Source organism: Macrosteles quadrilineatus, unplaced genomic scaffold, assembly GCF_028750875.1.
Source record: "Macrosteles quadrilineatus isolate MER2022 unplaced genomic scaffold, UCM_ALF_1.0 Scaffold_8__2_contigs__length_117827958, whole genome shotgun sequence".
NCBI classification, from domain to species: Eukaryota; Metazoa; Arthropoda; class Insecta; order Hemiptera; family Cicadellidae; genus Macrosteles; species Macrosteles quadrilineatus.
This window is the reverse complement of record NW_026542601.1, coordinates 61,787,406-61,815,207: the sequence shown is the minus strand read 5'-3', so window position 1 is coordinate 61,815,207 and position 27,802 is coordinate 61,787,406. Positions and strand designations below refer to the sequence as shown.

General features: G+C 35.9%; 2 protein-coding genes across 2 annotated transcripts in view; one reads left to right on the top strand and one right to left on the bottom strand.

Annotated features, from left to right (window-relative positions):
• Positions 1-1,393: 1,393 nt before the first annotated feature.
• Positions 1,394-27,802, top strand: part of LOC128999205 (uncharacterized) — a 33,709-nt gene continuing 7,300 nt past the window's right edge. The window contains exons 1-3 of the mRNA XM_054425594.1: positions 1,394-1,445; positions 6,088-6,676; positions 25,143-25,424. Coding sequence (XP_054281569.1) covers positions 6,161-6,676; positions 25,143-25,424 — 798 coding nt within the window. The 5' untranslated portion in view covers positions 1,394-1,445; positions 6,088-6,160. The remainder of the gene's footprint in view (positions 1,446-6,087; positions 6,677-25,142; positions 25,425-27,802) is intronic.
• The window catches only part of LOC128999209 (centromere protein S-like), a 42,917-nt gene continuing 16,856 nt past the window's right edge, over positions 1,742-27,802 (bottom strand). The window contains exon 3 of the mRNA XM_054425600.1: positions 1,742-2,997. Within this exon, the coding sequence (XP_054281575.1) occupies positions 2,625-2,996 (372 nt within the window). The 5' untranslated portion in view covers position 2,997 and the 3' untranslated portion in view covers positions 1,742-2,624. The remainder of the gene's footprint in view (positions 2,998-27,802) is intronic.

Genomic DNA, 27,802 nt, shown 5'->3' with positions numbered 1-27,802 from the left:
CATTATGGATTATATGTTTGCTAGTTAATATAAAATCAACAATTACTTGTACATTATGAATGGCTGTAAGGTGTGATTGAAAAAAATACACTTTGTAATTCTGTCAGAAATAGGGAAACACAGACCTTCATGTTGAGCCAGATGGAAAGGGAGAGGGATGACAACAAGTGGATTAAATGTTTATGATCAAGCTAGTATCAAGTGAAATATTTATCGCAAAATAAGATACCAACCACTCCTCTCAACGAGGATTCGTAATGATATTAAAAACATATTAAGTGTACAGGTCCAGGAATCGAGGTATTTTCATAAGAATATTTTAATTATAAATTACATTTTAAAGTGGCTTATTGATTTTCCCACGTGAAAGTATAACAATTAGAAAAAATAGGAAGTATTTTCGCGTATAATTAATTTGGGTAGATCATGTAGATTATTTAAAATACCCCCGCCGCAGCAAACCTGTAGACTAAGCGAATTCCATTTGTCTGATTTGATTTTCAACTACTCAAATAACATTAGATTTAACAAGTGCCTAGGTTTGCTGCATACAGGGAGGGTAATAAAGGTTCTTTTTAGTAAAATATTAATAGCTTAGTATAAAATAAATAGATTTGCCAAGTTTGATCCAAATATACCCATAAACAAGCAAACTACAGTTTACTTATTCTCCATAAGAATAACATGGGAGCTTTTAATTTACAATTTTCTCCGTAACCAATAAACATATAAAAACACTTCAATATACTAAATTATTTGCTTTTAAGCTCTTCAGAATAGTCTAGAGAAAACTTGGGAAATTTTAGGTTTTGAGGGTCAAAACCGAGAAAACCCAAATTCACCCCATAAATCCTCCCATAAAACCTCGTTCCCATGGTCCGATCATGCTGGTTCGCGAACTCGTACGAACCAAAATAAACGTAGGTTTACAAGTTTGCGCCAAATTTAATCGAAATCGAATCTTTTTTGTTCGAGTTATCGTGCTAACGGACGGTGTTTTTGGTCTCTGGGGACCTCAAAACGAAAAAGTAAATCAGTCCCGGGTCTAGGTCTTACCAATAGCTTATTCCCTAAATGGTAAATTCGCTAAAAAATAACACCTACCAAACACTAAAATTCGAATCGCAATGGAAAACTCTGTAATAAAAAAACCTCAAATGGGTTTTGAACGCCTCATAAGTTGCGTCAGCTCTTGTAGCACCTAAAAGACTTTAACGAATGGGTTGACAAAAGACTAACAACACAACAAATCAACGTGTCATAAAACAAAGTGCACATAAACATAAACACCTCCAACTCAAATTCCTTCCACATCTTCTCCCTTTGTGGGGAGGGGTAAAGAGGACCGATCGAGAGGGGGGCGCTGGCGCTTCTATTCTCAGTTTCTTCAGTCAGTGTTGTGTTGTGTGTCGTAGAGTAAACACGTGCTGTCAGGATTCTCTCACGTAAGTTATATCGCGTAAATATTTGGAATGTAGAGCAATTTTACTTTAATATTCTTTCTTGAATTTATAGCTATATTTATTGCACTTTTTAACATATTTTTGTTTAGCTAATAATAAATATATTTTTAATCAGTCCTTAATTCTACAACTTTAGATCAACTTTATTTGAAACGTCAAACAATGAATTGTCAAACAACGTCAAACGTAAATTAATGTTATGACGATTTAAGTAATGTAAATGATAATCTACGTCGATGGTAACCTCTAAATAACTATATGCAATTACTGAACAAAAATATATTTAATTAAAACAAGATTATTATTACAATGAACCTAGATAAAATAACTTATAGAATGTCAGTGTTTGAAGACAACTGTTGCACTCAACTATTTACAAACATTTCACATCAAATGTTTTCTTGATCAATATAATTAATTAACTATGTGTACCTTCACAATGAACGTTCCCTGCTTTGCTATGCAGATTTATGAGTTGAAAAGTTAGTGTTGCCAGCTATTAATTAATCCTCAATACTCTACGGGTTTTTTGACATTGCACTTTATTTTGAAATACCTTTTAGGGCAAAACATTAGCATAAGTGATATAAGTTTAATAGTTTCTACCATCTACGGCAATTACAGTAATGTATCCAAAATTGACACTAATTTAATGAACATCGTAAATAAATCTCGTAATGTATATATATTTTACTCTTTTTAGAGTGTATGTTACAAATCTGTCCTTCCTGCAATTCAAAATCATTGTTACCTATGCATTGTTGTATGACTGAACATATATTTTCCGAATCATAAAATAACAATTATTTTACATTTATATACAAAGTAACATCAATAACTTGAAACTTCTGTACTGAACAAATAATGCAAACAGGGTTCTTCCCAAATTCAATTCACCTAAAGAACTTGTCCACACCCTATCTTAGACATTCCTAGATCAAAACTTGTCTAGCGAGGTTTTAGGCACTTATTGGCTTAACACGTATTCAAATAAATATGTTATATTCTCTTTCAGGCCTTTTTCATCTTGAACTGTTTTGACGATCAAATACTCTTCATCAGAACACTTCTTTACTCATTCCAACTCCTCCATCTTATTCCTTTTTGTCTAAGGAGACACCAAATCTTCAACCGTCTTGGTGTCTTCAGCAGAATATTGCATCACTCAAGATCAACCTCCTTCACTTCCTTTGCCTCAATCTTCTTTTTCTTCTTCTTGGTCTCCTTAGAAGACACCAGATCTTCAGCCATCTTGGTCACATGTTCCACCAGTGAAGGGTTTCTTCTCACCAACAGTTTGACATCCTCAGTGTTGATGCTGGATCTCTTGGCGTGTTTGGCAAACGCCTCCAAATCCTCCGCGTACACTTGTAGCTTCTTCCAGACAAGTTCCGCAATCAGCTGTTTGGCATTTTTGTCCATCTCCAGTTCACCCAGCAGCGTGTTGTTCTCGCAGACGAACTTGGAGATTTTAGATACCTCAAAGTAGCACGCCAACTTGAGTTTTTCTTCCGTGCTCGTCTCTGTACTCATTCTGGAAAATTGTTTTCAAATTATTTAACAAATATTTTTTTCATTTCAAGTGTAACTCAAAATACAGCATGGTACTCTAGCTTATTGATGGTAAAATTTAAAACTTGTAGAAAGACAATAAATTGATAAAATATAAATAAACATAACTGTAGTCCATTTACTAGGTTTAAATATGTGAAAGTTAAATACCAATGTTATATAGAAGTGGAAACTCAGTAAGCCACCAGGGCGAAGCCCTAAGGCAATATGGATAGGTTTTATTTCGTACCAAGTAGTTTGGATATATTCAGTAAAAGAATGAAAATAGTCCAAACTAACCAAGATTTTTCAGTATTTAAAAGTGATCACATGTTGTCTCCTACCTACGTTGAAAGCAACAAACCTAACTCGAAACTAACTTTTCAGTATACAGTATAACTACTGGAAATTTATTATTTCGTTGACAGCCTCATGTTCATTAGTAGTATTAAATGTAATGTGTTGAGATTATATTAGCGTTGTGCTCGTACTCATTTAATAGGATTCGCCACACATGAAAATACCTCATTTGGATTATTTTTTGTTGTTCTTATTTTATTTTACTACTTTATTAATACGTAGTAAGTTGAATTTGAAATCTAGATAAAGCATAGTAAAACAATACATTCCCATTGCCCATGCTTTATCCAATTAGCTATGTTTGCAAAAGTAGCATTGCACAACCCATCGACATAGTATTGGTCGAGTTTCTTTTATTCTGGTCTAACAATACACCACCATACCTCTACAGTAATAAACAGTGCAGAATTATTGTTCTTTTCTGCAATTTGCCTTTCTCGGCTGTGAGCACAAATTGTACTTTCCCGCGGTAAGAGAGGTCGGGTAAAAATTACAACTACAGACCCGTCGGGCATATACACGACTACACCCACGCTTTCTATGCAACTGGCTTATTTATAAGTTAGAAACTATCATCTAAATATTTACTTCTTAAAGTTACTAACTTAACGTTAATCATCGCATGAAAATATTATTTACGATGAATAGTTGACATTCGTGGGAAAGTATTAAGTAAACAAGACTAGATTATAAATCCTGGAAACGTTAAGAAAGCTTTCGCTATATTTTGCTACCCAGCCTCTGAAATGAAGCAACTGCTTCGACCTTGTATTGTACAAAATTATTTCCGAACTTAACATTTATTGTTGCTTATAAAGATACCTACAGCCATTTCAAATCGACTTCGGTTGAATTGGAGGGAAATTTCAATTCAGTTGACACAAGATAAGGCCAACTGTGATCACGAAAAATACAGTTGTATACCTGGAAAATGCTCAGCGATAAAGCCACTGGTCATTTCAAAAATTAAATATACATTGATTGTTTTTCCAAAGGTCAAACTTTATATTTGCGAAGGGATTTAGCTGGTGAAAATAAAGAATAGGTAATCTTTTCAATATGTGAATTAAAAACTTAGTAATTACTTAATCTTCTATGCAATATTTTATTTCAGTTTTTTATTTTTTTATTTATATATCCAGATAACACATGGCATGCACAACCCACATGTCTAGCCAACAATAACAAATTACAACAACTTATACGACTAATAACAACTTACCAGTAAAACAATTCAGCTAAACTAATTTACTGTTTTCCAACCAAGGTATAACAGATTTTTTAGTTTTTCAACGAAGTAAGTTATAACAGATTTTCTTAACGGAGCACTCGCTAAATACACACGTAAACCGTATTTAAATGGAGATTAACTCTTGACTGTAATAGAATCGTTTTTCGCGTCCAATAACTCTTGTGAGCATACAGAAATTTGCTGTTTTGTGGAATTATTATTACGAGTAAACACAAATAGACGCGTGAGTACCTCCTGGATCTTTTATGACAGCACCAAATTATTGTCCACACACTAACAGTGGAAAATATGTATAAGAGCGTTTAAACTATTTCCTATTTAACTGTTCGAGAACAAATTCACTGGTTTTCTAAACTTTGACCCTTAAGATAAAATATGTTCAACCCGAGTAAAAAAATCGAATTCAAACCATGGAGCTTGCATGATATTTCAGTCTGTTTGTATCCTCAGCAGACAATTTCGCGCAATAATACGAGACGTCCAGACTTATTGTTTACTCTATACTCTATGGATCATGGGTATATACACAAACTTTCCACAAATCAGGCCAGCTTATTAGCACAGAAAAACACGATACTCGCAGATATTGCACAGAGCATGTCGAGAGCGGCGCGTAGAGTGCAAAACACACAGAGCACTCTCGAATAATTCGCGAAACATGAGAGGCGGAGAGGCGCATAGAGCACGGCGCACGAAGATGAGCACTCATTGCGCAAGTAGGTCGTGAGAACGGCGCAGCACGGCGCGGCGCGGTGCGACGTTCCCAGCTGGTGATATGCCAGTCTGAGGATTAAGTGGCTTATAACTAACGTGGCAATTGGTATCAACTTAATGTCTCAATTTGACACTTTTATTGCGGTTTAAGTGTGATAATAGTGTTAATAAGTGTTAATTCTATACCGTCGATTTGGTTTGGGCTTGCGTCGCTCAAGGGCAGTGTTTACCCAAACAAAGCTTTCAAAATCATTGGATCGTTTAATTTAAGGAACATTTATTAGGTTTAGGTAGTTATTAAACGTTTATAGCATTCATTGTTTAATAGAGGGATTCAGGAATTTTATTGTATAGATAGTTTTGTATCACAGTACGACTACTACATTATAAGCTATCTATGAATCGATCATATTTTAAACGTTTGAATTCAGCGAGCACAGAATATATTTCTATTCTGTGCTCTCTGGTTTGAATTGTGATAGTAATGAAGTTAAGCTTGGTTAGGGTGGTAAAACATCATTCTTTGCGGAAACAACTAATGGGTGATGACAAAATGTTGGTTCATTAAAAAATTTATACAGTTATTTTGGGGACGACTTGTACATATTTTAGTGAAAGTAATACGTCATAGTAGTTGTACAGTTAGGAGTTTACCTAACTGTAAACCATAAATAACAGAGTTGATACGTAACACTTCCAAGATCAGCTCTGTCCATGATAATACTGTCATTCATATTTCTGTTACAGACAAATCTACCAGCCAAGCCAACAAACGATGTAAGTGAAATAGTGACCAAAGTGCAAAGTGAAAAGTGACAAAATGGAGAAGAGCGGTTCAGTGACGAAAAAGCCTAAACAGCTGACAAGTCCGGTGCCTCCCCCGCCGTTACCTCCTCTCCCGGACAAACCCGCGGGAGACCTGGTAGCCAAGAGTCCTCCGGAGTCATCAACTCCCACCAAAGTAGGAACTTTACAGTCCAGCAGTGAAGAAACCCCGCGAAGAGACACGGACACAGTGCGAGTGCTGCAGTACGGCGGACTACAGATGGTATGCGGAGTGTTGATGTTGGTGCTCGGAGTGCTGACGTTGGTGCACAAGGCGTCCATGGGACAGTGGGGCGCGGGACTGTGGGGCGGTGGGGCTGCGGCGACTACAGGGCTAGCGGGGCTCATGGCAGGGTTACGGGGCTACTATAACCCCGGCGAGCCCCTCAGTAGCACCGGGGTGACTGTGTACTTGGCACTGTGTTTGGTTTCACTAGCCACCACTACATTAGCCATCGTCGTGACTAGCACGGGGCTGCTGAGGGATCTTCACAGACCGGTGCTGGACGAGGTGAGTGACGTCATACTTATAGTGGCACTTAGACTTAAATCTATATACAAGACTAGGAATCATAAAGTTCTGCAAATAAAACCAAAACTATACACATTCTAGCCCTGGACAATGTCGAATCTTGATCTTTAAATAATGACCAAGACTGGACGGTTTACTGTGAACGTAAAAGCCTACCAATAGACCAATCACGAATATTAATATGCTACAAATCGAACACCGGCAACAAATAATTCCATTATGATATAAAACCTCAACCTATGTATAAATGCCACCAAGAAGAAAACGAAACGATAACACTATATACTACCATTACGGTATATATGACGATTCAAATGCATTCACATGCTCAAAGTAAAATAAATTCTTATGCTTGAAATCGGATTAAGGTAATTAGTGATCACTTGGGAGGTGCGCGGCATAAGAAGCACAAATAATGATGACTGAAACGTTTATAATTTGAGCAAAAACTAAATAAGCCTAGGGGACAACTATGTCAACACTTTCCTTACCAAATTCCCAATTCAAACACATAGAATAGGCCTACGAGATAATTTTGACACAAGGGCAAGCTATGTAGGTATCGTACCATAACTTCATTATAAACACTGTTACTCGGAAAACACTAGTCAGTATTGTTTAAACAACATTCTTAACGCGGCTATGACTTTATTAAACAATAAACAAGCATACATTTTAAAGCCTATAGTTCATTCATTTAAACCGCTATTACAATTACAACCCTAAATGTTAATAAATGTTAGACACCCAAACAACGTAAGATCCCTTGAACACAACACGACCTTCAAGCAAGTGCTGTTTTGAACCGAATAATCTATGTAAATGGATCTTTGATTGCGAAACCAATTTTGAGAATCCATTTGGGAAGATAGTTTCGTTTACCTTGATCAAGCACGAGGCCTCTGCATACCTTCATGTAGCTCATTCACGTGATTGGGCCACAGAAGAGATTGTAGTTTGCAAACACTAAACTTAAGGGCGAAGGACACCGACTTTTCTGTCTGTCGGTCCTCAATCATTCGAATCAAAACATCATCATAATTTCTTGAGATTGTTTAGGAATGGTTATGAATGCTTTGCATGTTCTAGAAATCACAAGGAATATGTTTGACTTTTATTTCATCATAAACAACTGCAGGCGTTTACTTTTTTCCAAATTGCCTTCTAGTAGGTTCTATACCACTATTACGCAAATAGTAGGCCTACGCCTACATACGTCCCCAAGAGGAACCTTCGAGAATCACTACACACTACGAATCATAATGGCAATCTTTTGTGGCATTAAAACTTGTTATTTTTTCACCTCCAACGCTAAGCCCTATTTCCCTTTTAGCTACTCACTAAGCCAAGGACCTATTGAAGCGTTGACATTTCCGATCTGTTTTGAGAGCCAAAAACAATCTCGACATCCTCAGAAGAATGCATAACAATTTGTCGTCTTCCCCTCTACTTCAAGCTATGAAAGGCGATCTCATTCTCCATACAAACGAACGGTCCGTTCATTCCATCACTTTTTGTATTCCAACCGTCATCTTTGAGCGAGGCAAATCAATTCAGCTCCTAATCCTGGGACTTCCGGCAGTTTCCCGCCATTTTACTCAGGTGTTCCCGCGCGCTTGGTCAAATAAGCTGATGGTTCTCCTGGTAAGAACAGCTGGATCCAAGAGAAGTGTAGAACACTGGGGAAACGTCGAGTAACTGGGTTGACACTATTTGATCAGTCGTTTAGCTCCTAACCACCGGAATCGCTTAGTGAAACTGTGTAGGCTAACTAACAACGTTCGATAAGGCTGAAAATTAATGCCTCTTTGGTTTTGAACCGTCAAAAGACTATTATAATGCAGTTATAAACTGAATCGTTCCGTTTTTAAACACAATCTTGGTTTGGAATGAAAAGTCTTCAAGGGAAATCTTACGATAAGTGTTACTATGGCAGGATGGATTGTTTGCGTTTTTGTGTTTGTGTGTTTTGAACGGGGACGGTCCAAACCCTGATCTTGTTGCTATCTAACGTCGAGCTTTTTGTTAGATGCCATCATTAATTCATAGCCCAAATGACTAATCAAGACAAAACGAAACCTTTTATTTGGCTACGTAAAATCGTAAGGTTTGAATATGTGTAAGTGGGTTTCATACGAACATTTAAAACATAATTTGAATTAATTATACAGGACACGAATACATTTACACAGTTCAACCGAAATCTTAAATCTACAAATTAAAATCTTTCAAAACGATGAATCGTGTGTTTGTTTATAGTACGGTGCAATTAGATCTTAACCGGGACATCAAAATAAAAAGTTTCAAACCAGCGCCAAATTGTTGAATACACTTCCCTCAATATGTAAAAAAAAGTTACACTGATTTGAGTGTCGGGTTTGGGGGGGAGGGGGTGAAAATGGGGTGGAAATATGACTTTTTTTACTTTTTTTGCAAATACCTAAAAAACGGTGAGTTTTTCTTAATATACAATGAATTACAAAAATAATCTACATTAAATTTCGAATAAAATGATACCGTACCATACAATACCTATCTACAATGAACGGTTCAGGAGATATTGAGGGGTAAATGTGATTTTTTCTTAAAATTCTAAAAAAAATTGTTTTTTAAATGGAGAAAACCCATGGACACCCATAAAAAAAGTTTCTATTGAGTGCCAAATTGTTCAATATACCCCCCTTAATATGTGTAAAAAAGTTACACTGATTTGAGTGTCGGATTTGGGAAGTAGGGTTTAAAGAAAATGGGGTGAAAATAGGACTCTTTTAACTTTTTTGCAAATACCTCAAAAACGGCGAGTTGTTCTTAAAATACAATGAATTACAAAAATAATCTACATTAAATTTCGAACAAAATGATACCATACAATACCTATCTACAATGAACGGTTCAGGAGATATTGAGGGGTAAATGTGATTTTCTTCTTTTAATTCTAAAAAAAATTGTTTTTTAAATGGAGAAAACCCATGGACACCCATAAATTATCTTAATCCAATAAAGAATTTTAAAATGGTGGCCAGTTAAATATTTTAAATTTAAATTGCAAAAAAGGCTAATTTTATGAAAAACGTAATGAAAACTTTTATTTAGGTTTTAAAATTCCCTATCAAACGACACCAAGCTCAAAAAGATTAAATAAAAATAACTAAATAATTACGATTTTTAGTTGTAAAATTATTAAGATCAAGGCTTCGCTATTCAGGTTTGCATCATTTTACAACTAAATATCGTGATATTTCATTTATTTTTTTTATTATTTTCATCATTTTAAAAGCTAAATGAAATTTTTATTCACATTTTCTCATAAAATTAGTAATTTTTTGCAATTTCAATTAAAAAAAAAATTTAATGGCCGCCATTTTGAAATTTTTAATTGGATTAAGATCATTCTTTTTCTAACGAGAGTCTATTTTACCTCAACATACATACCAAGTTACATAATGATCGGTTAAAAAATTCAAAGATAAAATAATGTTTATGTGTAAAAAAACAAAATGGCAAATATCTGGTTAACGAAGTAATTTTGGGAAATAATTTATTCTTGATTTTCTTAATATTTTGACCCATAGAACCTTTTTCTGGAGTTTGGCTGTTCTTACGGGACACCCTGTAGGATGTCTCACGTAAAGTGAACCAATAGCGTTGAATCTCAACTTTTTTATTATGAGTTATAGAGTTGACTTCTTATGGAGCACTCCCCTTTACTTTTTAGATGTTTTTTGGGATGATTTCCAATTTTAAAAATATGTTTTCCAATATGGCTGACAACTTTGTTATTTCTTATGGAATACCCTGGGGTTTATGATTGTTTTATAATTCAAATGCAATTTTAAAACATTTTTAATTTTGACATTTTCTCTTAAAAACTACTCACTTAGGAGTTACAACGTAACGTGTTACACTTATGGAAAAAAGGCTTGCTGTTAAAAGTCAAAAATGGAGAGAAAATAGACTCGATACTGAGCAGAAAATAATTTAAATATTCACAAAGAAAAGTTACTCAATTTAAGTAAAATGCTACCAAACTATATACTGTTATAATAACATAACAATTAATCAAAAATTCATGTGTGTCAAAATTATAAAAGTTCATATTTTCATAGCAGCTGGAAAAGACAATACAAAATATAAACCATAGATTATTTAAATCAAATGTTTGTATACTATATCCAACACTTGCTGTATACATTCCGCATCCTGTAGCTCATATACGAATAAGTTTATAGAGAAAATGCAAAAAACATAAAGAGTTAAAATCACATTTATATCTTAAACAGACCATGAAATACAGAAGGTTCCGATATTAAAGTTAGCTGCCATTTTGGAAAATGGTGGCCATTTTTTTTTTAGAAGGAAATCAATATTTTTATCGTATTTTATTATTTTATTAGAATTTAGTTGCAATTTTTACAACCGTTCATAGTTGATAGGTATTGTAAATATGATTGTGTTTGAAATTCAATAAAGATTATTTTTTGTAATTCATTATATAAAAAAGCACCCTTTACGAGCCTCCCTTTTTGAAAAGCCCTCCTACCAAATCAGAGACTCAAATCAGTGTAACTTTATTACACATATTAAGGGAGGTCTATTGAATAATTTATCACTCATTAGGAAATTTTTATGGGTATCCATAGTTTTTATGAATTAAAAAAAAACTTTTTTAGAATTAAAAGAAGAAAATCACATTTACCCCTCAATATCTCCTGAACCGTTCATTGTAGATAGGTATTGTATGGTATCATTTTGTTCAAAATTTAATGTAGATTATTTTTGTAATTCATTGTATTTTAAGAAAAACTCACCGTTTTTGAGGTATTTGCAAAAAAGTAAAAAAAAGACCTATTTTCACCCCATTTTCACCCCCTCCCCCCCAAACCCGATACTCAAATCAGTGTAACTTTTTTACACATATTAAGGGAGGTATATTGAACAATTTGGCACTCATTAGATACTTTTTTTATGAGTGTCCATGGGTTTTCTCCATTTAAAAACAATATATTTTAGAATTTTAAGAAAAAATCACATTTACTCCCCAATATCTCCTGAACCGTTCATTGTAGATAGGTATTGTATGGTATCATTTTGTTCGAAATTTAATTTAGATTATTTTTGTAATTCATTGTATTTTAAGAAAAACTCACCGTTTTTGAGGTATTTGCAAAAAAGTAAAAAAAGTCCTATTTTCACCCCATTTTCACCCCCTCCCCCCCAAACCCGACACTCAAATCAGTGTAACTTTTTTTTACATATTGAGGGAAGTGTATTCAACAATTTGGCGCTGGTTTGAAACTTTTTTTTTGGATGTCCCGGTTTGCTCTTTTTTTAAGCTAATTGCACTGTACTATTAGAATAGAACATTAGATTGGAAAATATCTCTCTGTGAACACTACTCCTCCGTTATTTGTGGACTACTTTCAACGTTTAAGGTGTCAAAAGAATCGGCCCAATTCGTAGTTTTGCATTAAGGTTTTAGAATTTTAAAGTTCCTACCCTTAAGGGCATGGGACCCTTTCAAAGGTCGGGGTTTCACCCATAAGAATTACATTGAACAAATTTAAAAACAAAAACCGCTGTATATAAAAAGAAACTCACTAGTTTCTTGGGAGTAAATATTAATGTTTGTAATATTCAGGAGGTTATAGACCAATCCAATCAGTTTTGTTGGGAAGAACAGAAAATTTCTTGAGTTTAAAGAAGAAAAATATTGAAAACAGGAGGAGGTTAGGAGGCAATCTTATACGTATGAGAAGAGTGGAAGAGAGGCCTGGTCTAACAGTAAGGAGTCCAGATACACAATCACTTGGAGAGATGAATCATTTTTACCAGTTCTGCTCTGCAACTTATTTTGCAAGTAAAAAAATCACGAAGAATATACAAATCATGTTGTCACAATGGTAAAGAAAACCTACCTAATGTCAGATCAAATGAATAAATGCAAGGTTTACTGGTAACAGCTATAAGTCGAGAAAAATTTGTATAAAACACTAAAAAATAAGGCCTGCTTCTAAAAAGTGAAAAAATATTTTTACAATAAAAGTTTATTTTTTCAACCTGTTATTAATAGAGTGAGTATTTCAATTAGTTACATAAGCTTTGAGTCTTTTAAACTTATCGAAATCGAAAATTATGACTGTTATTACTGCAGTAGTTTTAAATAACGCCTGCATAATAACGGTACTTGACAATTAATTGCTCGATTTTAAGCACTCATAGAAGATGACTGTTGTTCTTTTAATAACTCCGGTATAATACCGGTACTTGACAATTGCTCGATTTCGAGCAACAGGCACACTAGTATTAATTTTAATACATCTTGATTATAGTGTCGTTTTATAGAGTGGGGCGTAAAGTTTTAGCGGAATGCCAGGTTTTACAAGACACTTTATTTTTGTTCCGTTGAGTTCACTTGAAAGTGAGAATGAATGTTAACTGTAAGAGGTACAACTGGGTACAACAACACTATCAAAACACCTGCCGTGGGAAGTTGAAGGGTCAAAGAACCTGGAGGAAACGGCGGCTAATAGCCAACCGGAATCATAGCCTTCTACCACTTATAGGCATCATTACTCAATGGTTCCGATTCCTGAGAGTTGGAAAATTATATACAATGCATATTATTTGTATTGAAGTTTCAATGCACTTTTACTGTACTAGTACAGTACTAGTATTATAAAGAAATTGAATACTGTAAAGCACAACGAAGAACAGGACACATATGAATCTCCGAGCATAAACACATTGCACATACTTTCCACAACACAACACTTAATCGCCGGTTGCGCAGATAATTTAGCCCTAGTACGACAGACCTACCATCTTCAGCCAGGTAATTTTAGATGTCATAACGTAATCCAAGGATGGCATAACAGTTATTCGACAAACCACTGGTTTGCCTGCCAAACTTGCAAACATGTTGACTTTCGCGAAGCGTGAGCGACTCAATTGCGTTCTTATTTGATGGCCTTGGTAGTGTATTGGCTTATCACGAATGTTTGCATTATCAGATGTGATAACATATTTGCTTGTTGGCGATTCAATGAGTTGAAACTGAAGATTATAAGGAAAGGTATGACATAAATTACGGGAGAAATTTATAGTTCAAGGTAAAACATAGGTCACGACATCTGCTTAAAACGATTCTGAATTTGACTAACATACTTGAGTTACTTAACATCCATATGTCTATAGTTTTTACACACCTAATAGACAGAATGTCATACAGAATTATCCCTCAGACTCTTTTGGAAATAGGCAAGTCTACAAAGGTTAAGCGTACTCAACTTCTCTGTAGTTAGTACCACCATATACTACTGTAACTAACAGTTTAATCATTCTATGGTACCACAATACGTTAAAGAAAATAAGAAATTCCTCTCATTTTGTAACAGAGGTTTCAGCACATTGCACCTAATATTGAGAATCTAAGAGTTCAGGCACTAGCCGTATATCAAAAGAAGTAATAATCCTACTTTTTAACACTTCGAATGTCTCCAGTATATACAGAACATTTTGTACTATCACACAAACATTTTACATGTAATTAACGAAAGATATGCACACAAATTGTGACATTTAGATAAAGATTACTCTCTTTTGGAACTAAAATGTTCTTCTTTTCTAGCCCTCGAACTGTCACTAAGAATACCTCTGATGACGTGAGTGCACGAAGTGCCCGTTTACCAATACCAATAGATGCCCAGTTTTATCCCCCCCCCGCCACCCCCCCCCCTTATTAGGGGGATCTAAAAACCAGTTGCCTTGTGATTTGTGCGACTTTCGTGCGACGACATTGAAAGTGGCTGGGACGGTCAGGACGGTCAGGTCCGGTTACATGTTACAGGTTTGATACTCTCACGAGACAACTCCGTCCACTCTCTAAACAGGTGTGTTTTGGAGTTACGTTATGGAGGTGTTTGAACTCTGGTGACTAACTCGTTAGGGAGAGTTTTAATTTGTTTACTGTTCAGACAGGATAGAAAGCAGTTTAGGAAAACATTACACCTGAGTGGATTTTCGGGAAGTACTCACAGAGATTTTAATGGTTGTGGTTAGGATATAATTTGGCTTCGAGCAAATAATTACTAAAAAGGTTAAGGTATTACCAATGGATTTTTGTTGGGATATCTACAAAACACATTTATCAATCTTTACCCAAGATTTATGTATTTTGTATAAAATGTGTACAACGATCGAACCACCAGACTGTCGTGTTAACAAACAGCAAATTGCTCTGTCGATTCGGCAGGATCGAACCAGAACTAATAGAACATAAGTCACACTCTTTACCGATGAACAAGCCGCGAGCCGGCTACAAATAATGCATGTACAGTACTAAAATTATGATAATACTGGACTCCATTAACGTTGGCTTACCTACCCTATCAGCTGTCCCATGGCCATCTAGATATATTTTGAGACGCTTCAATACAACAATAAAATATTATCTGACATGACATTCACTTATACTCGTTCGATTATCAACTCAATAATTGGTTTTCGCATTGAAATCAGAAAGGGACAAGTCGATTATTTACACGGTCAACATTTTGTAAGGCTTATATCGAACCACCTTTGAATGATACAAGTTCCGCAGTTTCGTTTACACAGTTACAGTTTAGACGGTGATACGTGTTACACGAGAGGTTTTATGAGTGAAATCTGTCGGTTTATTACTGCACTGCCTCGACGAGGAACGATCTCTCACAAACGACTAACCAAAAAAATACAGTTACGCAATGAAAACTTCGGTAGTCCTGTAGTTTGAAACGCGTCGAGGCGAGGTTTTGTGGTTAATGTTGTTTTAAGCGTAGACAATCAAAACGTCAAAACTTCCGTCCGGAATCCGAAATTACTGGACATTATTACGAAATATTTTTTATAGACAAATTCCAACTTTCTCCCAGAGCATTACAACCACTGTGTACGTGTCGGCAATTCCTTTGCACATTTATATAACAGATAGACCATATTGCTCCTGGTAATCAAGGAATATTGCCACACAGATGACGTAAGTATGGAGAATGGCAAAGTTGATGATTGAAGCCTTCGTTGCATGAGGTATTCTTCGTGTGTCGCATAGCAACATCGAGTTTGTAAACGTTAGGATAAGAATTGTGCCCATTTCGAGTGCTAACGTTAGCGAATAGATATGTTTATCCTTTGGATGGTTATTTATTCCAACAAACATATTGGATTGTTTTCCTAAATATCAACGCATGGTTAAATATTGTAACTGAAGCTGATTTAAATGGACGTGATGTGGTTGCAGTACTCCAGTAGTACAGAAACGCACATCGGCCTGTAATAGTCCAAATAAATAAAAAATCTTTGTCGCTAGCTGAACCGCAAGTCGAATTTTTTTAAAGTGCGTACCGTTATATATTGTACTGAAGAAACAGGGTCGAGTAGTAATATTTCCATTATGAATCCTTTTCATTATGTAATTTGGGGGCGGGAATTAATCGTGCCAACTGACCTGAGTTAGGTAGTCGGGTCTTCCTGAATTGCACCAAATAAATGACGGCTCTATTTGACTGTATAATTGAGTAGGTTAGGTAAGGCTAGGTTAGGTTAGGATGACACGTAATCAAGAGTATTCCTTCCGCCGGCAACTCACCCCCACCTAGGGCTTGGCGCTACTAAGGGATATTTTTTGGGACCCTTTGAGGGCTTGGGGCAATTAATGCACGACCTAATTTTGTGGCTGTATAAAAGGCGAAGAATTAAAGTCAATCAAGATTAATCCAAGCGACAAAACCGACAAAACCAAACACAACTACAAAATGTTTACCCAGCTAAATTAAATAACTACAAAACAAACGATCCCTGAACAGTAATATTGCTTTACGGTCAATGGACGATTTCCCACTCCTATCTCACACTTTAAATCTTTATGTGCATTTTGCATACAAGTCGTCACTTGAAGTACCATAAAACTGAAACCGCCTAAAACACTTAGCATAGCTTTAATCTTAAAACATAGTTACGCATTCCAATACGCCCGACCCAAGGTCAGAGACGTTATCAAGGGTATCAGCTGAGTGACCTTGATCCTCGACCTCTCAAGGTCAAGTGAACGGACCAGCCCTGCTCTCCTTTGTATGAAGGCACTCGACCGTATAAGTATATTATTTATGTGTAATTGCAAAATAATCACCATGAAACACTGTTGAAAGAAATACTTGCCACGGAGAGAATGTAAGGGGTTTTGTTTCTGTCGATGACTACCACGATCGGTTTAGACTGTCCATAGTATTTCTGGCAGTGACTACAGAAGGCTCGCTGAATGAGTAATAAGCACAACCGGTTCAAAATCGATGACCCTCTAAAGGAGTTTTCATAATATTTAGAATTCAATCAACTTTGACTATTTCAATTAAATGCAAATACTTAGCGCTACGTACATTGAAAATGGGGGTAAAAGCCTGCATCTTGAGGGTAAAACACCTTATTTAAAACAACTTAGCAGTATATACAGAAGTAGGCAGCTACCACGGTGAAATGAAATCCTCGTGAGAGTGAAGATTTAATTTCCATCAAGATCTTCACATTCCAGTAAAACCACTGAATTCCTGACAAAAGGGGATGACAAGACGGAAATATAGAAGTGGATCACCTGACAAGAAAGAACATTAATTTCACATCAGCTGGGAATGCGGAACATGAAGTTTTGATTGTTGCATTCAGCTGCAATGTCAGCTGATCTTTTGTTGCCAGGATGCTGGACTGAACTGGATGAAAGGGGTACTGTTAAGTCTTTGGGAGGTTTGACCTAGAAAAGATGCGTTAAGCGTAAAATGTGCCTTATGGACGAATATGGCAACAACATTCGTGTTACAACACGCAATTTCTACTAATTCTGTTTAATAAAACATTTTGACGTTTGATATAACTCTCATAGAATTAATTGATCTTTCATCAATATTTTAAAAACTACAAGTCACAAGCTTGAAGGGTGAAGGTGTCCATACAGTTTTAGGGCACTACCTAGAATCTGTAGTACGTTGAATCCTCATGAAAACGTTGTGATGTAAATACAAAGGGATAGAATCATATGAAGTTGACATACATGCATATGAGCCAGTATACGACGTGATAGTATGAGGAGAGTCAAGAATTTGAGCAGGAAAATGGCACAAGAAGAATACCAGGCGAGACCCGCTGAGACATTATCGGGGAAAGCGGCGTGGCGGGAAAGTCGCCACAGAGCACGGGACAGATAATCATTGACTATCTGGGCTTGACTAACGAGCAGCATGCAGTGTCTGTGAGTTTGTAAAAACACATTAACTCAATCATACATGTGCTCAGTAAGTTAAATTTTTTTAATCACGAATGGGACCCCACTTAAATTCTCAAGATAAATAATATGGTAATACAATAGAATTAATGGCAAAAAGGTTAAGAGCTTTTTCAAAGTTCAAATTTCACTCTATAGTTTGGGGCTTAGTAAAGTTGAAAGAGAGGATCTTCAACATCATTGAGCTAAACAAAAGACTGAGTGAAACCAATAAAAATTAGTTGCAAGATGTCATAAAATTAGACCCGATTTAACTTTCATTGCTCTAATTTAAACATAACGCAATTTACCTCCTATGTCATTGCTGTTGAAACTAAAATCTAGACATGTTTTGTTCCAAAACCAAATTACATAAACATACCTGGTGTTGGATGTGATGTTACTCATACACAGGTTAGAGTTCAGTTACAAGCGATGATATATTTACAATCTTTCATCAGGCAACTTTCCAAATGTTGCAGTATAGTGTGCCAGATTATCACTGTACTTGTTTAACGTTGTTGACATTTTTACGTTTCTGTAGGGAACTGTCCGCACCCTGTTCTAAACGGTAAAGACTATGATATTGGCGTTATCACACAGAGTCAAATCTGCGGACACTTGAAATTTCATCCTATGAGTTTACGGTCCAAACAACCACAATTACACTCTCAATTGAATACACCGAATTTCATTAGACATTAGCATTTTTTTCTACTTTTACAGCTTTACCCGCGCATTGTTATGACTCTTCAGTGTTCTGTTATTTCTCGGTTGAAACGCTTGAAATGCAACACGCTCCGCCTTCATTGGCGATTTTATGGTGTTTTACCGCCAGAGGTCAAGCGTAACTGAGCAACACCTGTGGTATTTACAGAGGTGACCAAGTTTAGTTCAAATAACATTTCTTTTAACTGTGCTTTGTTAGCGTTTCTATTAAAATTTATCGTTTAGGGCCTATTACCAATAATTGGTTAGAAGTCATTGTTAGCTATTAACATGTTTATCTACTTATTCTTTCTGAAAGGCCAAATTTATAAACATTTTATGTATGAAGGTAAAGTTTATAATGTACATCCCGAACTGCTTATCTGCATTTAAACAATGCATGGAATGTATACTGTATCTATTATCAAAGAGCCAGCGAAACTTTTTGTCATTGTTAGGCTATATGTATTCCTGGGAAGGGTTTTGCCTTCTTTCCATTACGAAATTAACTGGGCTAGTAATGACCCAATTTCTTTGGAAGAAGATAAACACGCCTTATCTTTGCGGCGGCACTGGATTGCAGCGTTAATTGATTTCGAGTTATATTATTAAGGAAACAAAACAGTCAGTGGTAAGAAAATAAAAGATCAAATGGTTACATTTTCATCAACTCGAGATATTTCTTACGCTTAAAAAACGTGAGAAGAAGAACTGAGACGGTAAATAGCAAGGACAAGGTAGGTACCGTGGCGGAAAAGCGACGGAAAAAATCCGTTCAGCGGTTAGTTCCCAGCCAGTGTATCGGTGACAAAAACATCAAAATCAGAAGAACAGGCGAGAGCAATACCGTTGTACCGCAACGAAATACATGTCTCGTGTCAACGCTCCGTCATCGCTGCAAGATATCCTCGATCTATATGTCATATTTTAAACAAAACACTGCCTTGGAAATGCTTTCAACAGCCCGATTGCAAAACGTTGCCGCCTTTTGAACGCAGCATTGTTTTACAACGTAAGATCGTCGTCACGTCAAAAATATAATAATGTTTTCAATAAATAAAGTATGAGAAAAAAGTACACCAAACTCTTACTAGTCCATTGGTACCCACACAAGAGAGGGAGCCATGGCTTTTGGCCAAAAATAAATAATTTAATTTTAATAAACATTGCAAAGAGACAAAGAGTATATTGTGAACACCTTTGAGTAAGAAGCCTGGCTTTTATAAATCTCACAGATATATGTTTTATATTAAACATGTTCTTGCAGTAGGGTCTTCCCCAACACCTGGTAACAAGATGCCGGTATGACCCCTTGAGAATCTCCAGCGTGCTCCTTTCATGCAAACTCTATAGAATTTAAACACATTACACATTCTAAGCTCAAGACCAAATCAAGAAAATAAATTAATACCATAAATAAATGGAAGGATCATTTTTCTATTACGAATAGGCATGACAAGAAGAGGCACGTATACTTAAAATGGTTATTTTTTAGCATATTTTAATTTATAAAGGGATTCTGCACATCTACAGGAAAATATATGCGTAGATATTTCCTGCGATGCACACAAGCTAAGAAAAAAAGGTTTTCAAGAAACATGCTTGTCTATTAATACTGTATAGAGGATATGAACATTGAACTTAGTCAAAATAATTAACTACGCAAATAGAGCCCCAAACATTGCTAGCATGGCTAAGATTGTTATTTTTTTATCCTCAAGAGCACTTTAAAATGTGTGGATACATGTTGTTCTTAATACTAAGCCTTCGTCGATGGCGATATGCAGAAACTGCCTGGGTAGCCAGTGTTATTGTGTAACCCTCAAATCTGCAGGTGGCTGGTTCGATCCCAAGCGAGAAAGTTTCTAAACTCTCTCTGATACCATTTTTATCAAAGGGCTACAAATTTATGATGCTGTCCAACAAGCGGTCAACATTAAATAGTAACAAAGCTTAGATAAACACAAAATACAATTAATTCAAACGTTAAAAGTGGCTTGATTGCTCAGTGCCAAAATCATAGTTGCTAACAATCTGATGAACACCAGAGAGCATCCAATCCCAAAGTCATCTGATTCCTACTTTGACTTTGTTCTTCCACGACGCGACGACGAGTCCGGAAGTGATACGAGGTTTTGCCGAAGATGACGACGCGGTAAAAAACCGGAAGCCTGCGCACACTTGGGGGGAAAGTGGTCTGGTCAGGTTGGTAGCAATGAAAATGGTTCACTGACTCTTCTATAGCTTTCGTCTTTCAACGCTCCGGTTCAGGATCCAGGGTGGCGTAACTTTATGTGCGACGTTAACGCAGCGGCGTTATAAAACGGCCGTAACTTTGGAGAATACGTGACGCAAAAGAGAACTAGTCAGTCGGCGCCGGGTTTCTATTTGTGTGCATAATGATTTAACTAGTTTTAGTTTTTAAATGGCAAATTATTTCAAGATAACAGATTTTTTACCTTACATGAAATCTCATGTAGGACAAGTATTTTTTTACAATGACATGACTAAAAGCGTTAAAAGGTTATTTGCTTGTCAATGCATAGAAGAAATTGTCGTTTACGCTTGCAATTCTCATGCAACAAGATGGATAACATGGACCGCCCCAACTGAACGGCGAAAAACTGATGTTATTTTAAACTGTTGCATATATTTAAGAATATTTTTTCGTCGCCGACAAACCGAGGCGCTTGTAGTAAAGCCCAAAGACCAACAAAAGTTGGTTTCAGTTTCGAAACATTAAAAAATCTGACTTTTCAGGGTAGAATCGAGAACGTTGTGTAAACAGGCGATGACTATATCGTTCACTTAGCGAGATATCAATGCATGGAAAGCCCTGCTAAGAATAATCCATTTTTGGCTTGCACTGGATACATCTTTAACGTGTTCGAGTTCGTCCAATAGGTTTGGATTACCAATTTGATTTGATGACCGCTAGTCCTAGAAAGGGTCAAAACTTACATTTTTTAAATACTTTACCTCATCATTGGCACTAAATATCCTGAGTGTTAATAAGTCCTGAAGTTATACACATACAGTATATGTAAATCTGGTCACAGATATGGGGTTTTATCTTTTATTTCAAGCGAGAGATAAAACAGGCATTTTAGTATTGTAATAATTCAAGTTCAACCGTTCAACGCAAAAAAAATAAATCAACGAATTTTATCGAGCGCCGCGCTGTTGTGATCGTGACCTTCGCTTATTTAATCGTTTGGACCGCAACAGACAATAGAAGCAAAACAACGTGTATGGACAATAGCGTTAATGCGATATATATGTAAGGGTGACCCAAGGGTCATGGCTACCAACAATCAGAGAGACCGATCAGGGCTACCAACCTGGCCCAGCTACTGATAACCTTGGACAAGACATATATTAGATGCAGATCCGGCATAGGCAGGACTAAGAAAAACAAACAATAACTTCATACGCGGTCAAAATCGTGACACGTCATAATAAAATACCCGAGAGATAATTTATTAAGAAATACTAGGTGAACCCCGACGAAATCGACGGTTACGCTACTGTTGGAGTTTCAAGCAAAAACTATCAATAGATTATGAATAACTCAATTTTTGTACAATTATTTAGGTTGTTCGTGATTCAGCAACGTGCTTAGTACGTCCTATCTTTATAATCTATCAAACGAAAGCTCGTATGTCACTGAAGATTCTTAGATAAAAACATATAGAATAACGTGATTAGAATAGAGTAAATATATCTAAAATTAAATTCCATATAAAAGAATAATCCATTTTTTTTTTATTGAGTAATACTGTAGGGCCTTATCTTGAACTTAACTGATTAAACTATTAATATCTCAAAAGAAGCCTTCATTCCTATCAGTATTTAAGGTCATATGGTATTTTAAGGTCTATGGGTATTTTAAGACATATAAAACTACTAAAAAAAGAATGGAGTAACGTAGCATTGATTGTAGATAAGCCCTAAAATAATTATAATTATTGTTGATTCGTGATTCAGCAGCGTGCTTCAGGTACATCAGATCTTAATAATTAGGCATAATAGCTCAAATGAAACCTGGTATTTCGCTGAATGTTCTTAAACCAAAACATCTAGGTTAATGTAATTAAAACTGGTGAAGTATGTAAGGATTCGGGAAAAAATAAATTTATGGTTTTGGTCGACTTATACCCATAAGAAATTTACTAGGATGATGTTGTTTTTGTGCGTAACTCGAAATATACGTCGGATAAATTTTTACCGACGCTTGAAGGCAAATCTGTGCCTGCTTACTTTTAATTAAAGACCAAAATTACGAAAATCGGCCGGATAGAAGAGCCTAACCGGTTTGGAAAAGAAAACCAATATTTTTTTTATATGTATATATATATCTTTCAACGTGACGGCGGGCGCGGCGTTTGCTAGGCAATATGCCTACACAATCCGAGTAGCTATATTGCCTACTTGCGCCTTAAGTGATATTACTGGTGAAAGGAAAGTGGTGGTTCTCGTTCGATCTTCGTGACGTTCCAACCCAGGTTCTAACGTAGAAATAGTTCAGGTCAAGTAAAATAAATACATGCATGAACGTAATCGTATGCATTTCAACCACATGCTATTTAAATTCGACGATGATAATAATAAATGGTCTTTATTCAGTAAGCGTTTTTCAGATATTTACAATTCTGCTTTACAAAACAACTCGTGTTACTAACCTACCTAAACTATAAATAAAAAAATCTATCAAACAATCTAAAAACAATATATATAATCAATCTTCGAAAACAACCTCTGTGGTGATACATTGTAAAAACAATCAATATAAACTATGTATAAAAGAAATCTATAAAAGCAATATATAAAAATAATCTATAAAACAATCTTAAAAACCATCCAAATATAAACAATGTACAAGAAACAATCGTTTGTAGCAAAGAACTCAAAACTCATCCAAATATTCTTTTAATCGGTTTTTGAATGAGTTAGGTCATATGATTTGCGATGATGTATATTGCATTTGCATACTGAATTATGTGTTATGTATGATTATGATCATTTAAGATTAAGGATTTTTTATAAAACTTTATTATTGCAACAACTCAAACGATAAAATTTAAAATCAAAATACAGTAATTCTTTTATAGTCATAACCCCTCGAAAATGCCATGTAGTTAAATGCACTTTGTTATTTTACTGTTATATTGAGTTTGTAGCTGTTGTTGTTTCAAGGCTCATTATCTTTTGTATTATACGCATACGACATTCATGTATTATTTTTATTGAAATTATTAGTTGGAATAAATAACAAGAATATTCAACAGACTTTATCACGCCAATGGTAAATACAAAATCAATTAAGAAAAGCCGCATGATAAGTTAATTTGACCTGATATCGTTTTGTATGTCATAAAATCTACAACGTAATGGTATATTACATTACTAGCCCAGAATATGCGTGCTAACAAATTAATGTGATTATTGAACAATTGCATTTTCTCCATACTACTCTGTTTTAATGGAATAGTCGTTTGCCGCCTCCTTGATTTGGGATTTTATTACGTACAAATGCAACTATTGTACTATTGTAGCTTTGAAAACCACGTATATTTCGTAAACATAATCAAATTCGTAGGCCTATAATCAATCTTTTGACATTGAGTGGTTATAAAAAAAATAACCTCTCAGAGCCTAAAACAAATACACTCTATGAGTGTGATTGTGCAGACAGATTGTTTTGTTGATTTGTTAGATTAGTGTAGTATGGTGAAAAATATTGTACTTGTATAACAAGTTTTTACCGTACTCGTATCATAATCCCGTATGGAACAACCATACTCGTCCGAAAAACACCCTTATCCCGGACTAGTAACATGATACCATAGATAAAACATACTCCCTTTTAATACCATATTTCATTAGTTAGTAGCTGAATTGCAAACACAAACCCTAAATGTTTACTGTCGAATCTAGTAATCCAAAGGTCAAAAGGTGTTTTTCAATCATCAGAAAAATCGTGTAACTTTTTGATGGTTCGAAATTGGGCCTAGCTGTCCTCGATCACTAATGAAACAGCTGATCTTAGTGAGTAACAAAACCATACGGATTTGCTCACTCTATTCTACATTCATCCTTCAATTATATTTGGGTGAAAATACATACCTAGGTGGCGTCCCCATCTCCATTGATAATGATAATAATAATGCTAGTTTAAAAAAATATTTTTTTTCTGGTGTTGTAGACTTGATGAAATGGAAAAATCTTCCGTTGTCGTGAAGTTCTGAAGTCTTGGAGTCACGGCCGGAGGACTATTGTTCTGACTCGAAGGGAAGAGGTAATGGGTTGGACAAAGTGCTCCGAAGTCGAAGCCTCCCATAAACACCATTCAAGTCAGAGCAATAGTCCGAGGGCCGGGACGTCAGATCTTGGCGCGTTCCTCTAGCTTCTGTAGATTTCCCAGTGATTCTTCAACTTGTTCTCTTGTTCCAGGACGTGGACCTGACAGCGTGGGCGCCTGTCCTGACCTCCCTCGGTCTCCTGTTAGCCTCCGTCCTCCTAGCCGCCTCCCTGGTGGCCGCGTCGCTACGAGTGTACCGCCGGGTCTGTCCCTGCACCAGGCCTCCGCCCCATCGTCTCCTGGAGTCCCCGCCACTGGGCAAGCAGGGGTTGGTACACTCGTGGCTAGGGTTGCCACCCCAGGGGACATTGCCTCCTGTACTGTACCCAGCAGCCCCCCCACAGCCGCTGCTGGTCTACCCGCCACCTCTTATGGTACGTTTTATTTATTACTAGACAGCACATTCCCATATAAAAGTTGTAGTTGGTTATAGAATGTAAGCGGATGTACTGTAGTCAAATTCACTGTAGTGACGTAGTGTATTTAATGTCAATTACAGATTACTTTTCTTAATCCGCTAACTAAATAAGTAAGCCAATCCTATAGAACAACTCCCTCTAAACTAAAGCATTTTTATGTCACTTTCATGATTGAATAATCGAATAAGAGATATAATATAATTTCGACAGAGCATTCCGTTATTCCAACTATTTTCTAGTAGTAATCCTAATTGTTTATAAATGGTCCATATAGATGGGATGTCGAATTTATTATCCAATAAGTCAAAAGTTTGATCATGTTACACTAAGGATTAATTCTTTACTATATATGTTTTGTTTCGCATTGAAAATCTGTATCCATTTCTGTAGATGAAAGATGGGACTGCTTTAACCTGTGTAAAGTTGCGATCGGAGATCGGAGATATAAACGATATACTGTATTTATAACCTAGAGTTCTTGGGTACTGTATTCATATCTGCACATTTTCGAGACGTACTTCTGGGGTTTCCATAGGCACATAGGTTTACTTGACACTATTATAAATCATACTTTACGAACCATAGTTTCATTTTTGTTAATCGTTACAACAATTGAGCTCAAAAGAAAATAATTGCTCAATTGAGCACCCCATCTATATCAACATAACTCAATCATCTCTACTAATCGTCTAACAACAAGATAAATCACCAATTAGTAAACTACAGAATGCAGATACACCTTCACAATTAGCACAGTTCGTCCTAATGGGCGACATGGGAATGTCCGTGTGAATGAGCGCTTATTAGCTGGGTTTTGTAATTCATACTACACAGTATTGTCTTACGCAACAAACTGAGCCCGGTTACTCAGATCAATGTTAAGAAGTGCTTATTGCTCCTAAGATTATCAAGATTATTAAATCTTACTAGTGATTATGAACCGGTTTCTCGTGAGATATACATGTTTTATACATATTTTTTAATATTTGTATAGTGATCATAAAACGAGAACAGGAATGCAACGTATGCTAGTGACAAATGTTTGAACTTTGTCCAGTTGTATCACTGCCACCGGAGTTAAAGGTGGCCGCGGTTATACGGTGTAGATAAAATACCCCCGCCGCAGCAAACCTGCCGACTAAGCGAATTCCTATTCACGTAAATTGATTTTCAATTAAATTAACATTTAGGTTTAACGATTACCTAGATTTGCTGCTGCAGAAAAACTAATAAAGTGTGTTGTTTGGTAAAATAATAATAATAGCTTAGTTTACTTAAATAAATTTGTAAAGTTTGATCAAAATATATAATAGACAAGCAAACTGCAACATTTTACAATATTCTCTATAAAATAACAAGGGAATTTTAAATGAAATTTTTTAATTTTCTCCGTAACCAATGACCGTAAAATAACACTTTGATATACTAAATTATTTGGGGTTTTTTAAGCTCTTTAGAAGGTCTGGAGAGAAATTGGGAAATTTCGTGTTTTAGGGGTCCAAACAGATTCCAAGTAAAACAGTCGAACAAAACTTTGAACACAGGTTTTCTATTAGTTCTAATATTGAATACTTTGCCTTAACTGAACTGGGTCATAGTTTCCTTTAAGTTGGCGTTGTGAAGTAATGAAATACTGTATATTGTGTGTTTTTATAGAATGTATGGTATAATAATATAGGCGAATAACAAAATGCACCAAAACCATTTAATATATCTACACGTTTATTTAACATGATGTTTGATTTATTTATCGCTCGGTCGATCAGTGTTCGAAAACGTATTGAATTAAATTCTTACAATAGTGCCAACCCGTAAAATAATATTAAAGATATATTTGGAAAGGGGACAAGATAACATTTGAATATTCCAAAGCGATTAACAGCTTGTTAATGTCAAGGTATCGACGCTTTGTACTTCAGTCTCCCAAACCCTGGAATCGCACAAGGAAATCTACAGCGTCCCACCACAATACCGCCGGCGCCTCCCGTTATGATAGCGGCGCCCGTGTCGTACAAGTACAATATGTACAACGGTCCTGGGTAGTTTGTCTCCAAGGAGGGTAATTATCCCATATCTGTGTCCATCTGTCGTCAAAACCAGGTCGCGCGACGTTTTAATTCGGCGGATTTCGCTGGTTGTACCCACGTCTTTTTGATGAGATTTCCTGGTAGATGTTAGCTGAGTTATTAAATTAAAAACTTGTCCTTTGTTGAGTTGTAGAAGACCAATCACGATTAGCAAAGAAGGGTTTCAGGACGTTACGCCAAAGCTATAAATTAAAACACCAACATCGAGAAGCACAGAGATCTGCAAGTCTTGTTTTGTTTGAGCTA